Source organism: Pan paniscus, chromosome 7 (genome assembly GCF_029289425.2).
Source record: "Pan paniscus chromosome 7, NHGRI_mPanPan1-v2.0_pri, whole genome shotgun sequence".
Classification (NCBI taxonomy): Eukaryota; Metazoa; Chordata; class Mammalia; order Primates; family Hominidae; genus Pan; species Pan paniscus.
The window spans coordinates 162,585,610-162,607,533 of NC_073256.2; the positions used below are offsets into that span (position 1 = coordinate 162,585,610).

Here is a 21,924-nt window from a genome sequence, read left to right on the forward strand (position 1 = left end):
CATCCTCCTGGGAGCCTGGTTCCTGCAGTTCCCACGGCCGCGCTGGGTAAAGCTGGCAGGGAAGACAGACCTCTACCGGGGCAGGGCCCTGCAACTTCTTTCTCCTGTGTTAAACTGTTCTCAATGACAGAGGCTGCCATGATGGTGACACTGAAGAGCACTGGCAAACGCACTAGCTGAGTAACAGACACTGTAACCAGCTGGCTGCAGCATTCGGAGTGGGCAGGTGCTGCCTGACTGCATGGGCAGAGGGCCACCTGTCTTCTCTACACCTTCCTGGCATTTCAGAGCCCTGGCCGGAGCCTGCCTTCCTGGCCATGGTTGTGAGCAGGGAGGCCTGGGTGTACACGTGTCCATGTGTGGATCAGCAGAGGGGTAGAATGGGGCCTGTGTTTTTTTACCCCATCCCACCCGATGGCCTACACCGGAAAGTCATGTAGGAATGAGGAAGGTGACGAGGGTTCTTGCAGCTGACACCAGGCTGCCCAGCTTAGGTTGGGCCTGACCTCAGGACTGAGCCCAGCCCCCAGGGTAGCCCCAGTGCTCACCGTCATACCCCATGATGCCCTACTGTGTTCACAGGGGAATGAGGCAGCTCCCCACACACAGAGGGCTCCCAGGACAGGTCCTGCCAAGGGTGTGACTGATGACCTGCTCCCCGAGTCCAAAGTCCTGGCTGAGGTCCAGGCAGCTGTGTCAGGGAGGGTCACATGGCACAGGCCAGAAAGCCCCTGCCCATGGGGCTAGCATTTACCATCCACGAACGCGCTCCCTTTCAGGGTGCCTGATAGTGGTGAGGGTCAGATCGGGGATGATGGAAGTCATGGCCAGGGCAGGAGGTAAAGAGGATGCATGGCCTCCTGGCCTCGGAGAGTTTGCAAAGTGCCCCTCGGATCTGACACGGGCTGGAGAGCAGAGCACGCGGTCACTGCGCTTGGTGGCTCCTACCTGTGGGGGCTCCTCGCCGCTGGACCAGAGACAGCTTTCTGGGGGGCCTTCTGCTGCTCACTGATATCATAGAATGTTGAGTATCATACTTTCCTACCTCGCTTTTATTTGCGCGGGTTTAAATGCGCCTTAACAGAACCCGTGCAAAGGCTTGCCAACTGTCTGGCTGCACCGGATGAGTAGAGCATCTTCCTTGGTGGCAGGTGGGTGCGAGGAGGAGGGGGCTGGGCTTTTCTCCGGACGGGTGTTTGCCCAGAAGACCATCATCCCTGGACTACGTTAGGAGGAAGTGGCACCGCTCCGAGGTACGGGAAGAAGGGTTATAAAGGGGGGAGTCCACCACACATGGTCTTGAAGAAGCTTTTATAAAAGGCAAAGGCATCTTTGCCGGACGTTGTTGCAAAGGAGTAGAAACAAGCAGACGAAAACATCCCAAAGGGTAACCACTAGCGTTCCTGCTTCTTGCAACATTCATCCCAGGCTTCCAGCTCAGCCCGCCCCAGGCCAGGTGATCGGCCGCCACATCCCCTGCGACTGAAGCACCTGCTCCGCCATGAACTTGCCAAGAGCTGAGCGCCTTCGCTCCACACCGCAGCGCAGCCTCCGGGACTCCGATGGGGAAGACGGTAAAATCGATGTCCTGGGAGAGGAGGAAGATGAAGACGAGGTGGAAGACGAGGAGGAGGAGGCGAGCCAGCAGTTTCTAGAGCAGTGGCTCCAGCCGGGGCTGCAGGTGGCCCGGTGGGGCGGGGTTGCGCTTCCCCGAGAGCACATCGAGGGCGGCGGCGGCCCGAGCGACCCCTCAGAGTTTGGCACCAAGTTCAGGGCACCCCCAAGGTCTGCGGCGGCCTCTGAAGATGCCCGGCAGCCGGCAAAGCCCCCCTACTCGTACATCGCGCTCATCACCATGGCCATCCTGCAAAACCCGCACAAGCGCCTCACGCTCAGCGGCATCTGCGCCTTCATTAGTGGCCGCTTCCCCTACTACCGCCGCAAGTTCCCCGCCTGGCAGAACAGCATCCGCCACAACTTCTCGCTGAACGACTGCTTCGTTAAGATCCCCCGCGAGCCGGGCCACCCAGGCAAGGGCAACTACTGGAGCCTGGACCCCGCCTCCCAGGACATGTTCGACAATGGCAGCTTTCTCCGGCGTAGGAAGCGTTTCAAGCGCCACCAACTGACCCCGGGAGCCCACCTGCCCCACCCCTTCCCTCTACCTGCTGCACACGCCGCCCTGCACAACCCCCGCCCAGGCCCTCTGCTTGGGGCCCCTGCCCCGCCGCAGCCAGTCCTGGGGGCCTACCCCAACACCGCCCCCGGGAGACGCCCTTACACTCTGCTGCACCCGCATCCTCTTCGCTACCTACTGCTCTCGGCCCCCGTCTATGCCGGGGCACCGAAGAAAGCAGAAGGCGCGGACCTGGCGACCCCGGCACCCTTCCCGTGCTGCAGCCCTCACTTGGTCCTCAGCCTTGGGAGGAGGGCAAGGGTCTGGCGTCGCCACCGGGAGGCGGATGCATCTCTTTCAGCATTGAGAGTATTATGCAAGGGGTCAGGGGAGTGGGTACAGGGGCTGCGCAGAGTTTGTCCCCGACCGCGTGGAGCTACTGCCACCTGCTCCAGCGACCATCAAGCCTGTTGCATCCCCAGGCCGCTGCCCCTTTGCTGCAAGTGTCCGCCGCCGCCGCTGCTCGGACAATTTTGCAGCAATAGCAGCAGCATCAGGAGGAGGACTGCGCCAACGGCTGCGCTCCCACCAAGGGCGCGGTGCTGGGCGGGCACCTGTCGGCCGCGTCGGCGCTGCTGAGGTATCAGGCAGTGGCAGAGGGCTCTAGGCTGACATCGCTGGCTGCCCCTTTGGGCGGAGAGGGGACCTCACCAGTTTTTTTAGTATCGCCCACGCCCAGTTCCCTGGCCAAGTCCGCAGGGCCCTCCTAGAGCCAGGTGGGAGTGGGGAGCGACCCGCAGCTGCTCACTCCACCTTGCGCGGCCCATACTGGGCGTGTGCATCTGAATCCCGCTGGAGAGCAAACACGAACTTCTGTTCGCTGCAAAATGGTTAGAAAGAAACAGCTGGATTACGTTCCTCTAAAAACCACCTGAACGTAACCTTCGCAGGGCGTCAAGTCATCTTTTCTTGCCTTCGGTTGTGGCTTCTATGGCTTTCCCGATTTGCACATTTCCTGGGGTACTATGAACGTGAGTGGGGTATTTTGTTCTGGCATTAAAAGAAAAAGAAGCAAGCAAACAAAAACACAGCCTCCGATGCCAAACATGTTCCCCCTTCTTCACTTCCTTGGAACTGGAAGTATTATTCCTAAGTCTAGTGCAAAATGCTTCTACTCTCTGTGTCTTCCTGATAGGGATGTTTAATGTAAGTAGGATATTAATTTCAGAACATTGATTTCTTATCTGTGTGTCTGACGTGCCATCTTTAATGTTAAAATTAAGGTGTTAAAATTAAGCCTAGTTATATAGACGAAATAAAATGCTAAGTCACTACACTACATCGTTTATTTTCTATTATGTCTCATTCTTCCCTTTCTAAATGGAACTTTTTAAAACCTACATTATTTCCCCTCAAACAATTTATTTTCACAATTCATATTTATTATAGATAGCAGAAGTAATCCATTTTAATATGGCCTTTAAAAATTCCAAATATTTGAGGTTGAAAATGTCCTGGCTTTTAAAATAGGAAATTTACTATTTATGAGACTTCTAAAAGAAAAGAATAGGAGGGCATGTAAATATATTCTCCATTTATTTTTCATCACCCCCCAACAAGCTGGAAAACCATTTGAGATCAATTTGGAATGTAGTGGCCAACATGTACTCAGGGAAAATAAAAGGCTATATATATATATATATATATATATGTATATATATATGTATATATATATTTTAAGCACTAGAATTTTCAAAACTTATTTCTTAAAAAAAAAAAAACTCTGAAAAGACTTTGCAACTAGAAAGGTTTAAGTGTTACTCGGCGTCAGGGGACGGAGTGGGGGGAAACCAGACAAGAACGCCCATCATGAATTGCTCCCCACAAAGAAAACAAATTTCTAGGAACTTGGCCGTTTTCCCCTGTCCTGAGTGGGGTTCCCGATTCCGTGCCGCTTTGAGGGAAGCTGCTCTGTGAATGTGAGAAAGTTTTTCCCCCAGCCCCCATCTACTCCCCACCCCCAGCTATGAATTTCTTATTTCAGGAGGGAGGACAAACATGGAGACACACATTTTTACAGTAGTCTAATTGGCCGATTTTTCTCCCGCTTCTCTTCTCCATCCCGTCTCTTGGAATTTCTTGGCATGCCCTACCTGAGATCCCCTACGGGAGATTTCCTCTTGGCTCCTGCGGTTCTGAGGACGTTCTGAAAAGTTCCCAAGCCCCACCTTTGGTAGCTGCCCAGACCCCAGCTTCCAATTCTTCCCTCTTCTTTGCATGGGTAGCCGTCAGCCCCATAGCACCACCAGCGTCCAAAAGAGACCACTTTTAGCAAATCCGGCAGCGCTGGGGCAGTCTAAGAGTTTGGAAACAAACTGAGAATAGAGGGGTCCTATTTCATGCCAGGTTCTCGCTGGTTTACGTTCCAACTCCCCTCTGTCCGTTGTGCGAAAACGTCTCCAGGCCGACCTTCCTTCATTTATTGTCAACAAACGTCCTGGGAGAGCGGCTACGGCCGCTGAACCCAGAAGGGACTTTCTCTAGGCTTTCTTGGCACCCTCCCAATTATCTTCCTTCTCTTGCCCGAGGGCAGACCAACACAGCTACGAACATGGGTGACTGAGGGTCAGACCCCTTCCCGGAACTGCCTCCAAGCTCCTAATTTTTGCCTAATGTTAAACCATATCCAAAGATGAATATTTAAACCATCAATTCAGTGGCGGAGTAAATTAAACGTTATTCTCCGATCAAACAGGAGCTTCGGGTCCACCTGTTTGGAAGCACCCAGGCGGCTTGGAGAGGTCCGGCCTTCGGGTGCGACCCGCAGGGGTTGCCTTGCCCGGCTCGCGGAACGGACGTTTACCTGTCGCAGCTACGAACCCACCAACGACACCAAGCACTTGCCGGGCAGACCAGGCGTCGTGGAGGCGCCCCAGCCCCCCCACCGCCCCGCAACGACGCGTCCCAGAGGTGCGTAGTGCTTGGCGCGGTGACCAGACCTGGCCGCCTTCCTGACTGCACAGAGCGAGAGGCCACACTCTGGATCCCAGGCCGGGTCCCTGCGGTTCTGGGAGGGAGGTCCCGGACGCCTCCCAGATCTCGGGCTTCCGTAACCCTGAGGCTGGGTTTTAAAATCACGGCTCTTCCAAGTTACACGAAGAGTCCATGGTCAAGGGTCAGGGGTGGTCTTCGACCCTCGGGATCGTCTTCTTGAGAAATGGCTGAGAGCTAAGCCTAGAGCTGCCCAGGGAAGGAAGCCAAAGAGCTGGAGCCGAGCGCGAAGGGCTGGGAGGCGCGGGGAGGCCCCTTACCCCCGACCCCCCACCACACACACTGTCCTGCCCGCTAATAACGCTGATAATAGTAACAGTATCGGCCAACTCTTTCCCCCCTGCTCCTGGTCTGCCAGGCACCGGATCCTCCTTCAGCACTCCCAGCACTCCCTGAAGAAGACACTATGGAATTCTCCGTTTTCCAGACTAGAAATAAGGAACTCGGAGAAATTAAGAAACTCGCCCGACGACCCTCAGGCAGTAGCACCTGGCCAGGTTTGCTTTCTGAACCACTAACTCCACTCGCGCGCGCCACCTTTCCTGCCTGGGCCTCTTGCGGGTCACAGGGGTGGAAGCCTGACCTGGGCCAGGGCCCGGATTTCTTCCTCCTGGCCTCTGTGCCACCGCCCCCGGTGCCAGGAAGCGCTTTTCTCTCGCCGAGACCCAGACGCGCCGAAAGACTCGCGCGGTCAGTTCCCCGCCCCACGCCCTGGGCTGTGCGTGTTCTTGTCGCGCGGTCAGTTCCCCACGCCCCGGGCTGTGCGTGTTCTTGTCGCGCGGTCAGTTCCCCGCCCCACGCCCTGGGCTGTGCGTGTTCTTGTCGCGCGGTCAGTTCCCCGCCCCACGCCCTGGGCTGTGCGTGTTCTTGTCGCGCGGTCAGTTCCCCGCCCCACGCCCTGGGCTGTGCGTTTTCTTGTCGCGCGGTCAGTTCCCCGCCCCACGCCCCGGGCTGTGCGTTTTCTTGTCGCGCGGTCAGTTCCCCGCCCCACGCCCTGGGCTGTGCGTGTTCTTGTCGCGCGGTCAGTTCCCCGCCCCACGCCCTGGGCTGTGCGTGTTCTTGTCGCGCGGTCAGTTCCCCGCCCCACGCCCTGGGCTGTGCGTTTTCTTGTCGCGCGGTCAGTTCCCCGCCCCACGCCCTGGGCTGTGCGTGTTCTTGTCGCGCGGTCAGTTCCCCGCCCCGCGCCCTGGGCTGTGCGTGTTCTTGTCGCGCGGTCAGTTCCCCGCCCCGCGCCCTGGGCTGTGCGTGTTCTTGTCGCGCGGTCAGTTCCCCGCCCCGCGCCCTGGGCTGTGCGTTTTCTTGTCGCGCGGTCCGTTCCCCGCCCCACGCCCTGGGCTGTGCGTTTTCTTGTCGCGCGGTCCGTTCCCCGCCCCACGCCCTGGGCTGTGCGTTTTCTTGTCGCGCGGTCCGTTCCCCGCCCCACGCCCTGGGCTGTGCGTTTTCTTGTCGCGCGGTCCGTTCCCCGCCCCACGCCCTGGGCTGTGCGTTTTCTTGTCGCGCGGTCCGTTCCCCGCCCCACGCCCTGGGCTGTGCGTGTTCTTGTCGCGCGGTCAGTTCCCCGCCCCACGCCCTGGGCTGTGCGTTTTCTTGTCACGCGGTCCGTTCCCCGCCCCACGCGCTGGGCTGTGCGTTTTCTTGTCGCGCGGTCAGTTCCCCGCCCCACGCCCTGGGCTGTGCGTGTTCTTGTCGCGCGGTCCGTTCCCCGCCCCACGCCCTGGGCTGTGCGTGTTCTTGTCGCGCGGTCCGTTCCCCGCCCCACGCCCTGGGCTGTGCGTTTTCTTCTCGCGCGGTCCGTTCCCCGCCCCACGCCCTGGGCTGTGCGTTTTCTTCTCGCGCGGTCCGTTCCCCGCCCCACGCCCTGGGCTGTGCGTTTTCTTGTCGCGCGGTCCGTTCCCCTCCCCACGCCCTGGGCTGTGCGTTTTCTTGCCAGCCTCTGCCGCGTGCGGGCAACGGCGCCGCCAGACTCCCCCAGACCGCGCTCCGGCCCACGCCTGACCAGAGCACCTGCTCCACAGGGGAGCGTTCCGCGCGTCCTTCCTCCCTGGTGTGATTTTCGTTCTTTTTCCTCTCGTGGTCCCCAAGAACCCAGGCACCCCTCGACGTCGGTGCCGGCGGTACCGGGAATCCCTCCCCCGGACTCCCTGCGGGCCCGAAGCCACCTTCTAATCCCAGCCGCCTTCCCCGGGCGGCGGAGGTGGGCAGCTCCGGGCTCCGCGCCGCCCCGCGAAGCCGGAATCTCTCTTCGGAGTCTCGCTGCAGCTCTCCACTTCGTCGCCCCGCACTGGATCCTGGTAGCGTGAACCTTGCCCGGGACGCGGGCTGCGCTGGCCTGGGGGGAAGGTCCAAGAGACGCGGGGGCCGGGACGCGGGGCTGTCGCAACGACTGGCCCTCTGCGAACCCTCGGGCCGGCAGGTTCGGGACTAGCGGGGTGGGAGTGGAGGCGGTGGCCGCTGGAGAGTAGAGAGAACGTCCAGGAACCGGTGGACTAGGGGTCCCCGGCGGCCGGCCGAGAGTCGCAAGCAGAGGGGACTGTCGGTTGCCAGCAAGTCCCGAGCAGATGCCTTCTGGCAGGGCAGTCACATCCTACAGTGCCGATTCTGTGGACATTGAGTATCCAAAATGAATAAAATCTGTTTATACATTGGAAGGTAGCTTATGATTCCAAAATCTCATCTCCAGGCTGCCTAGATCACACGGCCCCGTTTCATTCATTTTTACTTAATAACGGTCGTTAGACAATTGAGAGAAACAGCAGAAACCACGAGAAAAATAATGGAATCCAACGGCGGTAAGGACTGACAAGGCTGGCGGGGAGATTTAGCAAATGGTGGCTTCTGAGAGTTTGCACCAGTGCTTCACCACGTTTTATTGGAAGTGTGGAGAGTCATGATTCTCATTCCTCCCCAGCCTTCCGGAAAAACGCTCAGAAATTTCTTTCCACATTGACATCTGATTACAGTCTAAATAGTAACCTTATTCTGATTGTTAATGTAACCTTCTCATAATCTCTACAAAAATACTTTAGTTTTTCTAGCTGTGTTTTCATGTAATCACTGAAATTATTTTTAATTGGTTTTAAGCATTCATTGATTCCATATACACCACCTGCAAAAAAGTTACATAGGTGATCGCTAACAATACTAGAATTCGCCCCATCCAAAGGAAACATTAGAGTAGAAAAAGAAAAAGGATTTGAGAATCCAGTATGAAATTCAGTTAATCATTACTTCCCTGTTACTCAACTACCTTAACATTGTCAGGTTTACCTGAACATAAACTTCATTTTCTTAATTGTTCTTAGAACGAAGGGATATGTTTATTGAAATCAGTAATTAAGAATATTTTGGGACAATTATGATTTACTTAGCCAGTGAAGCAGTTTCTATTCCCAAATCCAGGCAAAGAGAACAATAAGATTAAACGTAGCCTAAGAGATTTCCTTTTTGTCAAATAATGTGATTTTGCTATGTATAGAGGAGATGTCTATATGTAAGGGCATATTTATGACCAGTAGTTCCTAAAATTAAGGGGACTATTATTGTGTTACTCAAGGTATCAGTTGTATAGGATGCATTATGTCATATTTCAAACAATGTTTATAAAGAGTTTAGTATAATTAACCTGTATGTACTTCTCCTCTGGGCCAACCTTGTGTCTTCTTTATCTGCTGACAGTCCTCTCCCCACTGAATTATTTTGAATCAAATCCCAGATAGTCTATCATTGTATTGTATTTTTGAATATTTCTCTAAAAGATAATAATTCCATCAATGAGACTGAGTGCAGTGGCTCCTCCCTGTAATCCCAGCTCTTTGGGAGGCAGAGGTTGGAGGATCACTTTAGGCCAGGAGTTCAAGACCACCCTGAGCAACATAGCAAGACCCCATTTATAAAAAAGAAGATTCCCATCAATGTAACCACAATACCATTATCACACCTAAATAATCCATTAATAGCATCGGTTTATCCAGGCAATATTTAAATATCTTCAATTGTGTAAAAACTTTTTGTTTAGTTGGTTGGTTTGAATTAGAATGCTAATAAGGGTTACGTATTGTGTTTGGTTGATATGGGCTATTATATCTCTTTTAGATTTCCTCAATCCTCTTTTTTTGTTTCCCTTGCATTTTTTATGGGAGAAACTGAACTGTTTGTTCTGAAGAAGTTGACATTCTGGACTTTGTAGCTGCAGGTAATAGTTTTTTGGCAAGATATTCCCAGGGATAAGGTCGTTTATTCAGACTTTTGAATATTGGCAAATAATAATATTGTTTGTAGAGGGAGAAGGATTAGTCAAGATATTTTGAAGAATCAACTATTGGAAAAACAAATTTTTATCAGAGTAAGCATGGATCTGGTAAAGATCATATGAAATTTTCCTAAATGCAAATACAATCTAAAATTGTAATGTCTTACAATTAAAAAATAGATTATTTTCCATATATTTATAGAAATATAAATGATCAATCAACTATTTCATTGACAATTTTAAATCTAGTTTTATCTTGAGGGGAATAAAGTTTTTTATATCTTTAGTATTTTAGTTGAAGATCCAAAGACATTTTTGTTAAAACTTTAGGTTTTATATTGTTTTGTGTTTTAAAACATAAAATCTAAAATGTGGTAATATCCATGAGGTGCAGATAGAATAATAGCACAAATTCTATGTTCATGAAAATTCATTTTAGGATAACTTAATTAAAAGGACTCAGGATTTGAATGATATTAGATTAGACAGAAAAAAGTTCACTTGAGTGTAAGACATAAGTAATAAAAACCAAAGGTAGCTAACTTTTTTAGGCTTCTTCTTTCTTTAAAGAGTATGTATATGAAATAAAATTTCCATGTCCATGTCCAATTTTCCATGGTACATAGGGCTTCTATAATTTCATCTATTTCATCCTGCAGTTATTTTCACGGGTTTCTGTGTCCACCACTATCTGGAATCTCTGAGATGGTGAAAACGAAATCTTATTCTTCTTTATATTTCAAACAATTCCTAGCACATTATCAAAAATACCTGATAAAATTTATTGTGTCTGTAATACTGGTAAGCATGTAAAAGGGTGGTAAATATATAGGCTTTAAGTTTAGATAGATCTAAATATTATTAAAATTACCAAATTATTGTTTTTAAAAAGTATTAGTTTCCTAGGACAAATAGAGATTTTTAGATAAGGCTGGATTTGTAATACTTTAAGCAACAGGTCACAGTGCTTAAGTATTTAATGCCGATTTGGCAAGCAGCTGATGTTTTACATAATGCTGTCGGGTATTTTATATTTGCGTGTATTTTCTGGTGCACTGGATCCAGCACTTCATGTCACGTCATATATCTGTTTATAATGTATACAAATGTATTTTCATATATATTTGATGTTTGATGGCTTTGAAACTTTAATCTTGAAATAGATTTTAAATTTTTATTAAAACTATTTAAATAATTACCGTAAGGAAAGAGCTCTTATTAGTTGAAAGAAAATGTAGATTCATGTTTCCTTGGAGACTAGTCTAGTTTCCAAGGATAGACGGCAGTGGGGAGTTGGGTATCTAGATGGAATTTCTGTTGGTTTGGATTCCAGCTCTGCTGCTTACCAGCTTTGTGACCTCAGGCAAACAACTTAACCTCTCCAAGCCTCAATTTCCCCATCTATATAATGGTGATATTTATAAGTTTCACCTTATAGGGCCATGGTGGGGATCCCATGAAATAGTGAATGTGAAGTGCTTAGCACAGTGCCTGGCACATACTCAATGCTCTATGCATGTCAGCTAGTACTTAATGATGCTAATAAACATGTTATGTCCCAAAGCACGGGCGGGATCTTGCCTGACGTCCTTCTCTCTGCGTCCTGGTCAGTCTCCACATGGTGGGCATCCTTTATTTCTGGTCACACACGGGTAGTACACAGAGCATGCTGTTTCTTTCCTGCCAGAAGGTTCCTGCTGCAGCTCTCCTGCTAGTTTAGCTTAGCCTTCTGGTTTGAGGGATGAGTCACATGTACCATCACTTCCCAGGACTAACAGGACCTTTCAGGAAAGCTATCCCTGCTTACACAGAGAATTGCCCTTGCCTAACACTGAAGCCTGGCAGAGTAACATGAAATAACCACAGCAATTCTAAAATTAGAATTAGCATGCCTAGAATAACAGGTATAACCTTCTCTTGTACTTTACCACTTGCTTCATTTCTGCTCAGCCTAATTTTCACTTGATGTGTAGATTTATTTTTTGTTCACCCATCCAGAAAATGTTGACTGAGGAATTACTCTGTGTTAGGTGCTGTTGTAGGAGCAAGGGATACAATGATGATCAAGGCAGATGCAGCCGTTACCTTCAGGTTGTGGAGTCCGGATACAGACTGGAGGCAGGCAGCTGTAAGATGTGCGACAAATGCTGCGCTGGATCAGCCCATGGTATTAGGAGAGCAGGTAAGGAAGGGTGGGGACGGGAGCGGACAACCTGGAGGAAGAGGCACCTAAGCAGAGTCCGGAAGGCTGAGGAGGAGTCAGCAAGGAAAAGAGAGGGGAATCATGACATGCCATCTCAACTGTAGGGCACGGCTAGCTGGCTGACTTAGCTGCTGTAACACCGGATTTTTGCAAGACTCCCTGAGTATTTCTCGTGGACTTGCGAACAAATCTGAGCAAGAAAACCACGTAATTTCTTTTATGCCCTGCCCAAGAAAGCCACCTGGAGGGGCAAGGGGACCTTAGCAGAAAGAAGCTGGAGGTGGGGGGAGAGCAGGGTGATATTACTCTCCATATGGTGGGGGGTGGACACCTCCCTGTCATATGGCTCGTAATATCCAGCGGGGGAGAGGGGGTTGACTTTCCCCTACGCTATTGGTAATATCACCCCCCTCTCTCCCGCTAAATATTAAGTACAATATCACAGGTGGGGTGTACACCCCCGGCGATGTTTGAAGTAATATCAACTTCTCCCCCTCTGGATGTTAGAAACAATATCACGGGGGTGTACACCCCCCTGCGATCCTGGGAGTAACATCATCCTCTTTCCCCCGGATATTAGGAACAATATCACGGGGAGGGGTGTGCACACCCCCCTGCGATCCTGGGAGTAACATCATCCTCTTTCCCCCGGATATTAGGAACAATATCACGGGGAGGGAGGTGCACACCCCCTGCGACATTGAAAGTCATATCATCTTCTTTCTCCCCGGATATTAGGAACAATATCACAGAAGGTGTTTACAACTTTTGCAATGTTGGGAGTAATATCATCCTCTCTCACCCTAGATATTCAGAACAACATCACATGGGAATTGTACCCTTCTGTTTATTGAGAGTAATATCATCCTCTCCCTTTCTGTATATTAGTAACAATATCACAGAGGGCTGTGTACACCCCCAGGAATGCTTTGAGTAATATTATCCTCTCTCTGCCTGGATATTTGGAACAATATGACAGGAGTTGTGTACACCCACTGTGATATTCGGTTTAATATCAACTTCTATCCCCTGGATATTGGGAGTAATATCTATCTTTAGCCCCTGGATACTAGGGACAATATCACAGGAGGGCTGTATACACACGGCGCTATTGGGAGTAATATCATTTTCTCCACCCCTTGATATTAGGTACAATATAACAGTGGGGATGTGTACCCCCTGGGATATTGGGAGTAATATTAATCTCTTCCCCTGTGGATATTTAGAACAATATCACAGGGGCAGTGTACACCCTCTGAGATATTGCGAGTAATATCGTTCTCACCCCGCCGCCCCCACCCCAGATATTAGGAACAATATAACAGGCAGATAATACACCTGCCGCAACATTGAAAGTAATATCATCCTTTTCCCCCTGGATATTAGGAACAATATCTTATGGGGGGTTTACAGCCCATTCCATTTTGGGAGTAATATCAACTTCTTCATTGCTGGAAATAAGAAACAATATAGCAGTTCTGGTGTACACACCCTGTGATATGGGCAGTAATATCATAGACTCTCCCCCGGCGTATTAGGAACAATATCAAAAAGGGGTGTATACCCACAGCGATTTTGGGATTAATATCATACTCTCCCCCCTGGATATTAGGAACCATATCAAAGAAGGAGTGTCTACCCCTTGCGATAATGACAGTAATATCATCCTCTCCCTCCCTGGATATTAAGAACAATAAAACAGAATTGGTGTACACCCACTACGATCATGGGAGTAATGTCATCCTCTAACCCCTGGATATTAAAAACAATATCACAGAGGAGGTGTACACCCCTCGCGATATGGCCAGTAATATCATCGTCTCCTCCACTGCGTATTAGGAACAATATCAAAGGGGTGTGTACACCTCCTGCGCTATTGGGAGTAATGTCATTCTCTTTTCCCCTGAATATGAGGAATAATATCACTGATGGGGTGTACAACTCCTACGATATAGGCAGTAATATCATCCTCTCCCAACATGGATATTAGGAACAAAATAACAGGACATGTACACCCCCTGCGATCCTGGGAATAATATCATCCTCTCTCCCACTTAATATTAGAAACCATATCCCAGGAAGAGTGTAAACCCTCTGAGATATTGAGAGTAATATCATCCACTCCCTACCTAAATATTAAAAACAATGTCACGGGAGGGGTGTACACCCCTACAATATTGGGAGTAATATCATCCTCTCCCTCCCTAGTTATTAGAAACAATATAAAAGGGGTCACGTACACCCCCTGTGATATTGGGAGTAATATCATTCTAATCCCCCCTGGATATTAGGAAGAATATTATACAGGGGCTGTACACCCCTTGACATATTGTGAGTCATATCATTTCTCTTCCCTTGGACATTAGGGACAACATCACGGGGGGGGGGTGTCCCCTGTTATATTGAAATTATTATCATCCTCTCCCAAACTGAATATTAAAAACAATGTCACGGGGGTGTTGTGACCCCAGCAATATGGACAGTACTATCGTTGTCTCCCTCCCTAAATATTAAGAACAGTATCACAAGAGGGGTGTACACCCCCTGCGATATGGCCAGTAATATCATCGTCTCTACCTTTGGATACTAGGAACAACATCACAGAGGGTGTGTACACCCCCTGCGATATTGGGCGTAATGTGAGCCTCTCTCCCCCTGGATATGAGGAACAATATCCCTGGTCGGGGGAGGTGGAGTACATTAAGAACAATATCTGAAGGAGGTGGGTGTACACCCCCTGAGATATTGGGTGTAGTATCATCCTCTCTTTCCTAGGATATTAAGAACAATATCACAGGAGGGGTGTACAGCCCCTGCGATATTGGGAGTAATATCATCCCCTCCCCCTCTCTATATAAGGAACAATATCCCAGGGTGGGTGTACATCCCCTGCGATATTGGGTGTAATGTCATCATCTCCCAACGTGGATATTGGGAATAATGCCACAGGGGGGTGTACACCTTCTTCGATATTGGGAGTAGTATCGTCCTCTCCCCTCGGGATTGTAGGCAAAATATGGAAGGGGTTTTACAACTCATGCGATATGGGCAGTAATATCATCCTCTCCACCTAGATATTAGGAACTATATCACAGGCAGCTGTACACTTGTTACGATATTTGGAGTAATATCATCCTCTCCCATCATGGATATTAAGAACAATATTCCAAAGGAGGTGTACACCCCCTGCAATATTGACAGTAATATTATGCTCTCCCCTTCGGGATATTAGGAACAATATCGCAGGAGGTGTGTACAACCCCTGTGATATTGGGAGTCATATCGTCTTCTCCCCCTGAATATAAGGAACAATGTCACAGGAGGATGTACACCCCCTGGGATATTGGGAGTAATATCATTTTCTCCCCCTCGAGATATTTGGAACAATATCACAGTGGGTGTGTACAGCCGCTGCGACATTGCCACTAGTATCATCCTCTCCCTCCCAGGATATAAGGAACAATGTCACAAGGGGTGTACACCCCCTGCGATATTGGGGGTAATATCTTCCTCTCCCCCGCTGGCTATTAGGAACAGTGTCACAGAAGGGGTGTCCACTCCCTGCTATATTGGGAGTGAGATCATCCTCTCTGTCCCTGGATATTAGGAACAATATCCCTAGGGAGTGTACACCTCCTGCAATATTGAGACTAACATCATCCTCTCGCCCCCTGGATATTAGGATCAATATCACAGGGGTGGTGTACATCCCCTGCGAAACTGGAAGAAATATCATCCTCTCCACCTTTGGATGATAGGGACAATATCACGGGGGAAGTCTACGCCCCCTGCGATATTGGGAGTCATATCATCCTCTCCCACCCAGGATATTAGGAAAAAAGATGACCGAAGGGATGTATACCCACTGCGATATTTTTCATAATGTCATCCTCTACTCCCTGGCAATTAGGAATAACATCATAGAGGGGTGTACACGTTCTGTGATATTGGGAGTAACATCCTCTACCCCTCGGATATCGGGAACAATTATATTAAGTATTAATATTCATAAATATAACAATTAATAGAAATCATCGATATAAATAATTACTATAAAGATAGTAAAAGTTAATACGGATTAAAAATATTAACGGTTACTATTAATAATTAATAGCAACCTCACTATTAATAATAACATAATGATATCGGTAATTAATGTTACTTAATTAAATCAATAAGTGATGTTGGTAATAAAACAATAATTAATATTAAGATTAATAACTAATATTGAAAAATGACAATACTAATAATTAATTTTAATCATGCATAATCATATTTAAAATAATCATTAATGATTAATAACGTTATACTATTATTTAATATTACCATTGATAATTATTAAGACTGATGTTTAATAATTAGTAATATTATTAAGACTGATGCTTAATAATTAATCATATTATTTCTCCTAATACCGTAGGGGGTGTACACCTACCCGTGATATTGTTCCTAATATCCAGGGATGGAGAGCATGATATTAGTTTTAATATCTCAGTAGGTGTACACTCACCCTGTGACACTGATCCTAATATCCAGGGGATAGAGTATGACATGACTCCCAACATAGCAATGAATGTACAGCCACCCAGTGATATTGCTCCTAATATTCACGGAAGAAGAGTATGATATTACTCCCAATATCGCAGGGAGTGTACACCTCTTCTGTGACATTGTTCCTGGTATCCCGCGGGGGAGAGGATGATAATAATTAAAGTATCGCAGGCTGTGTTCACTCACCCTGTGATATTGTTATAAATATCCTGAAAGGGAGAGGACGATATTACTTCCTATAACAGATAGATATTACTCCCCATAACAGAGCAGGAGGTGTACACCCACCGTGTGATACTGTTCCTAATATTCAGAGGCAGAGAGGTCGATATTACTCTCAATATCGCAGGAAGTGTACACCCCCGTGTGAGGTGGTCCTTAATAATATTCCAAGGCAGAGGGGTGATATTACTACATTTATCGCAGAAAGTGTACACCCCCCCAGGGATGTTGTTCCCATGATCCTGGAGAGAAGAGGATGATATTAGTTTAAATATGACAGAAGGTGTACACGCCTCCACTGATATTGTTTCTAATTTCAGTGTGGGAGAGGAGGATATGACACCCAATATCGCAGGGAGTAGAAACACACCTGTGATACAGTTCTTAATATTCAGGGTGGAAGAGGATGATATTACTCCCAATACAGACGGGTGTACAACCTCTGCACACCGAGGGTGTACACCCATCTGTCAAACAGCACATAATTTCCAGAGGGGGAGATATTACCCGCAATATAGTAAACAGGCTGTGAGTCCACCGTGGATCGTAATAACTCGGGAGGGAGAGGAGGTGGCTCTTACTCCCCATATCGCGGGGGGTGCCTCACCCCACTGCGAGGTGGATCATAATAGCGAGGGGGGGAGAAGGCGTGGCTGTTACTCCCCATATCGCGGAGGGTGCCTCACCCCCCTGACATGTGGATCGTAATAAATAGCCAGGGGGGGGAAAGGGGGTGGCTTTTACTCCCCATATCTCAGGGGGTGCCTCACACCCGTGCAATGTGGATCATAATAAATAGCTGGGGGGGAAAGGGGGTGGCCCTTACTCCCCATACCGCGGGGGGTGCCTCACCCCCTGCGATGTGACCTGTGTCCGTTGTGAGCATTCTCTTTTTTCCTGCTATTAGGAACAACTTCACAGAGTGTGTGTACACAGCCTGCGATATGAAAACTAATATCCTCTGCACCTCCGCATGTACGGACCATATCACACAATGGGTGCACACTTTTTGCGGGATTTGGGGTCATGTCATCCTGTGTTTCCCTAAATAGTCGGGGAAATATCACAGGCCTATTCGGAGGCACATCCTACTTTTGCTACTGGAAATTAGAAGTAATATCACAGATGGGGTGTAAAGCCGCTGTCATATTTGAAGTAATATCATGCTCTCCCCCACTAGTTGTGACGCACAGTATCACAGGGGGTATATACCTTCTGCGGTATTGGGAGTAATATCATCATCTCTTCCTTTACATGATAGGAACAACATCAGAGACGGGGTGTACACCCCGTGTGTTTTTGAAAGCAATGTCATTCACTCTTCTTCTAGATTTTACGATTCATATCACAGGCGGGGTGTGCACCCCTTCTTATATTGGGAGTCATCGGATCCTTTTTCAAGCTGTAGATTTAGAACAATATCCCATGGGGCTGTACATGTCTTCGATACTGGTCGTAATATCATCTTGTCCTTTCCTGGATACAAGAAAAAATATCACAGACGAGGTGTACACCCCTTGTAATATTGGGAGTAATATCACCTCTCCCCATGTGGTTATTAAGGACAAAATCACAGGGTGGTGTACAGTTCCTACTTTATTGAGAGTAATATCATCCACTCACCCCCTGGATATCAGGAGCCACATCACAGAAGATTTGTACAACCCCTTCGATATTGTTAGCAATATCACCATCTTCCCACCTAGATATTAGGAACAATACCCCGGGGGGCTTGGGGGTGTACACCCACTGCGAGATCCAGAGTAATATCAGCCTTTTCCCGCTGGATATTAGGAAGTATATCACAGGTGTGTGTGCACCTTCTGCGATATTGGGAGTAATATCAGCCTCTACCCCGCTGCATATTAGGAACAATATACGGGGGGCGTGGGGGTTACGCTCCCTGCGATATTGAGAGTAATGTTATTCTCTTCTCCCTGTACATTAGGAACCATATACAGGGGACGTGGGGGTTACGCTCCCTGCGATATTGAGAGTAATGTTATTCTCTTCTCCCTGTACATTAGGAACTATATCACGGGGTCTGTACACCTTCTGCCATGTTGGGATTAACGTAATCCTCTCCCCCCATTGAATATCATAAACAATATCACAGGAGGGGGTACACCCTCTGCGATATGGCCAGTAATATCATCGTCTCTACCTTTGGATACTAGGAACAACATCACAGAGGGTGTGTACACCCCCTGCGATATTGGGCGTAATGTGAGCCTCTCTGCCCCTGGATATGAGGAACAACATCCCTGGTCGGGGGAGGTGGAGTACATTAAGAACAATATCTGAAGGAGGTGGGTGTACACCCCCTGAGATATTGGGTGTAAAATCATCCTCTCTTTCCTAGGATATTAAGAACAATATCACAGGAGGGGTGTACAGCCCCTGCGATATTGGGAGTAATATCATCCCCTCCCCCTCTCTATATAAGGAACAATATCCCGGGGTGGGTGTACATCCCCTGCCATATTGGGCTTAATGTCATCATCTCCCAACGTGGATATTGGGAATAATGTCCCAGGGGGGTGTACACCTTCTTCGATATTGGGAGTAGTATCGTCCTCTCCCCTCGGGATTGTAGGCAAAATATGGAAGAGGTTTTACAGCTCATGCGATATGGGCAGTAATATCATCCTCTCTCCACCTAGATATTAGGAACTATATCACAGGTGGCTGTACACTTCTTGCGATATTGGGAGTAATATCATCCTCTCCCATCATGGATATTAAGAACAATATTACCAAAGAGGTGTACACCCCCTGCGATATTGACAGTAATATTTGGCTCTCCCCTTCGGGTTATTAGGAACAATGTCGCAGGAGGTGTGCACAACCCCTGCGATATTGGGAGTCATATCATCTTCTCCCCCTGAATATAAGAAACAATATCACAGTGGGTGCGTACAGCCGCTGCGACGTTGCCACCAGTATCATCCTCTCCCTCCCAGGATATAAGGAACAATGTCACAAGGGGGCGCACACCCCCTGCGATATTGGGGGTAATATCTTCCTCTGCCCCGCTGGCTATTAGGAACAATGTCACAGAAGGGGTGTCCACTCCCTGCTATATTGGGAGTGAGATCTTCCTCTCCATCCCTGAATATTAGGAACAATATCCCTAGGGAGTGTACACCTCCTGCAATAGTGAGACTAAGATCATCCTCTCGCCCCCTGGATATTAGGATCAATATCATAGGGGTGGTGTACACCCCCTGTGAAATTGGAAGAAATATCATCCTCTCCACCTTTGGACGTTAGGGACAGTATCACGGGGGAGGTCTACGCCCCCTGCGATATTGGGAGTCATATCATCCGCTCCCACCCAGGACATTAGGAACAAGATGACTGAACGGAGGTACACCCGCAGCGATATTTTCAATCATGTCATCGTCTACGCCCTGGCAATTAGGAGAAACATCATAGAGGGGTATACACTTTCAGCGACATCGGGAGTAATATCCTCTCCCCCACAGATATCGGGAACAGTTATATTAATTATTAATATTAATAAATATATTAATAATTAATAGTAATCATCGATATTAATAATTGCAATAGAGATAGTAAAAGTTAATACGGATTAAAAATATTAACAATTACTATTAATAATAACAATATCACTATTAATAATAAAATAATGATATTATTAATCAATGTTACATAAATCAGTCATAAGTGATGGTAATAAAACAATAATTAATATTAAGATTAATAACTAATATTATTGAAAAATGACATTAATACAGATAATTTTAATCATGCATAATCGTACATTTAAAATAATCATTAATGATTAATAACGTTATACTATTAATTAATATTACCATTGATAATTATTAAGACTGATGTTTAACAATTAATAATATTATTAAGATTGATGCTTAATAATTAATCGTATTATTTCTCCTAATACCGCAGGGGGTGTACACCTACCCGTGATATTGTTCCTAATATCCAGGGATGGAGAGCATGATATTAGTTTTAATATCTCAGTAGGTGTACACTCACCCTGTGACACTGATCCTAATATCCAGGGAGTAGAGTATGACATGACTCCCAACATAGCAATGAATGTACAGCCACCCGGTGATATTGCTCCTAATATTCACGGAAGAAGCGTAGGTTATTACTTCCAAAATCGCAGGGAGTGTACACCTCTTCTGTGATATTGTTCCTGGTATCCCGAGGGGGAGAGGATGATAATAATTCCAGTATCGCAGGCTGTGATCACCCACCCTGTGATATTGTTATTAACATCCTGAAAGGGAGAGGATGATATTACTCCCCGTAATAGATAGATATTACTCCCCATAACAGAGCAGGAGGTGTACACCCACCCTGTGATATTGTTCCTAATATTCAGAGGCCGAGAGGTCGATATTACTCCCAATATGGCAGGAAGTGTACACCCCCGTGTGAGATGTTCCTTAATAATATTTCAAGGCGGAGGGGGAGATATTGCTCCCAATATCGCAGAAAGTGTACCCCCCAGGGATATTGTTCTCATGATCCTGGAGGGAAGAGGATGATGTCACTTTAAATATCACAGAAGGTGTGCACGCCCTCACTGATATCGGTTCTAATTTCCACGTGGGAGAGGAGGATGTGACGCCCAATCACACCTGCAGTAGAAACACAGCTATGATACTGTTCTTCATATTCAGGGAGGAGGACGATGATATTACTCCCAAAACAGACGGCTGTACACCCTCTGCACACCGAGGGTGTACCCCCATCTGTGAAATAGTTTATAATTTCCAGAGGGGGAGATGATATCACTCCGAATACCGTAAACAGGCTGTGAGTCCACCGCGGATCCTAAAAACCAGGGAGGGAAGAGGGGCTGGCACTTACTCCCTGCATCGCGGGGGGTGTCTCACCCCCTTGCGATGGGGGTCCTAAGAGCCAGTGGGGGATGAGGGGCTGGCTCTCAGTCCCTGCCTCGCGGGTGGTCCTTCCCCCCGCTGCGATGGGGGTCCTAAGAGCAAGGGGGGTAAGTGGGGCTGGCTCTCTGTCCCCGCCTCGCCAGGGGTACCTTGCACCCTTGCGATGGGGGTCCTAGGAGCCAGGGGGGGAAGAGGGGCTGGCTCTTACACCCCGCATCAAGGGGGGTCCCGGCGATGGGGGTCCTAAGAGCCATGGGGGAAGAGGGGCTGCCTCTCAGTCCCCGCCTCGCGGGGGGTGCCTCCTCCCCCTGCGATGGGGTCCTAAGAGCCAGAGGGGGAAAGGAGCTGGCTGTCAGTCCCTGTCTCGCGGGGGTGCCTCCCCCCTCCGGGATGGGGGTCCTAAGAGCCAGTGGGGGATGAGGGGCTGGCTCTCAGTCCCAGCCTCGCAGGGGTGCCTCCCCCCCAGGCTATGGGGATCCTAAGAGCCAGGGGGGTAAGAGGGGCAGGCTCTCATTCCCCGCCTCGTGGGGTGTGGCTACCTCCCATGCGATGAGGGTCCTTAGAGCCAGGAGGGGAAGAGGGGCTGGTTCTCAGTCCCCACCTCGCGGGGGATGCCTCCCCGTGCTGCAAT

The 21,924-nt window shown here is 48.5% G+C and overlaps 1 protein-coding gene and 1 pseudogene across 1 annotated transcript; both read left to right on the forward strand.

The window, feature by feature from the left end:
* The first annotated feature begins 726 nt into the window (after nt 1–726).
* Nucleotides 727–3,452, forward strand: LOC129398496 (forkhead box protein D4-like 1; annotated as a pseudogene).
* A 135-nt stretch (nt 3,453–3,587) lies between these two features.
* LOC134730838 (fibrous sheath CABYR-binding protein-like) lies at nt 3,588–10,854 on the forward strand. The gene is made up of 2 exons (XM_063606515.1): nt 3,588–5,086; nt 5,526–10,854. The coding sequence occupies exon 2, from the start codon at nt 5,574–5,576 to the stop codon at nt 7,215–7,217; it is 1,644 nt and encodes a 547-aa protein (XP_063462585.1). The 5' UTR covers nt 3,588–5,086; nt 5,526–5,573; the 3' UTR covers nt 7,218–10,854.
* Nucleotides 10,855–21,924: the final 11,070 nt, after the last annotated feature.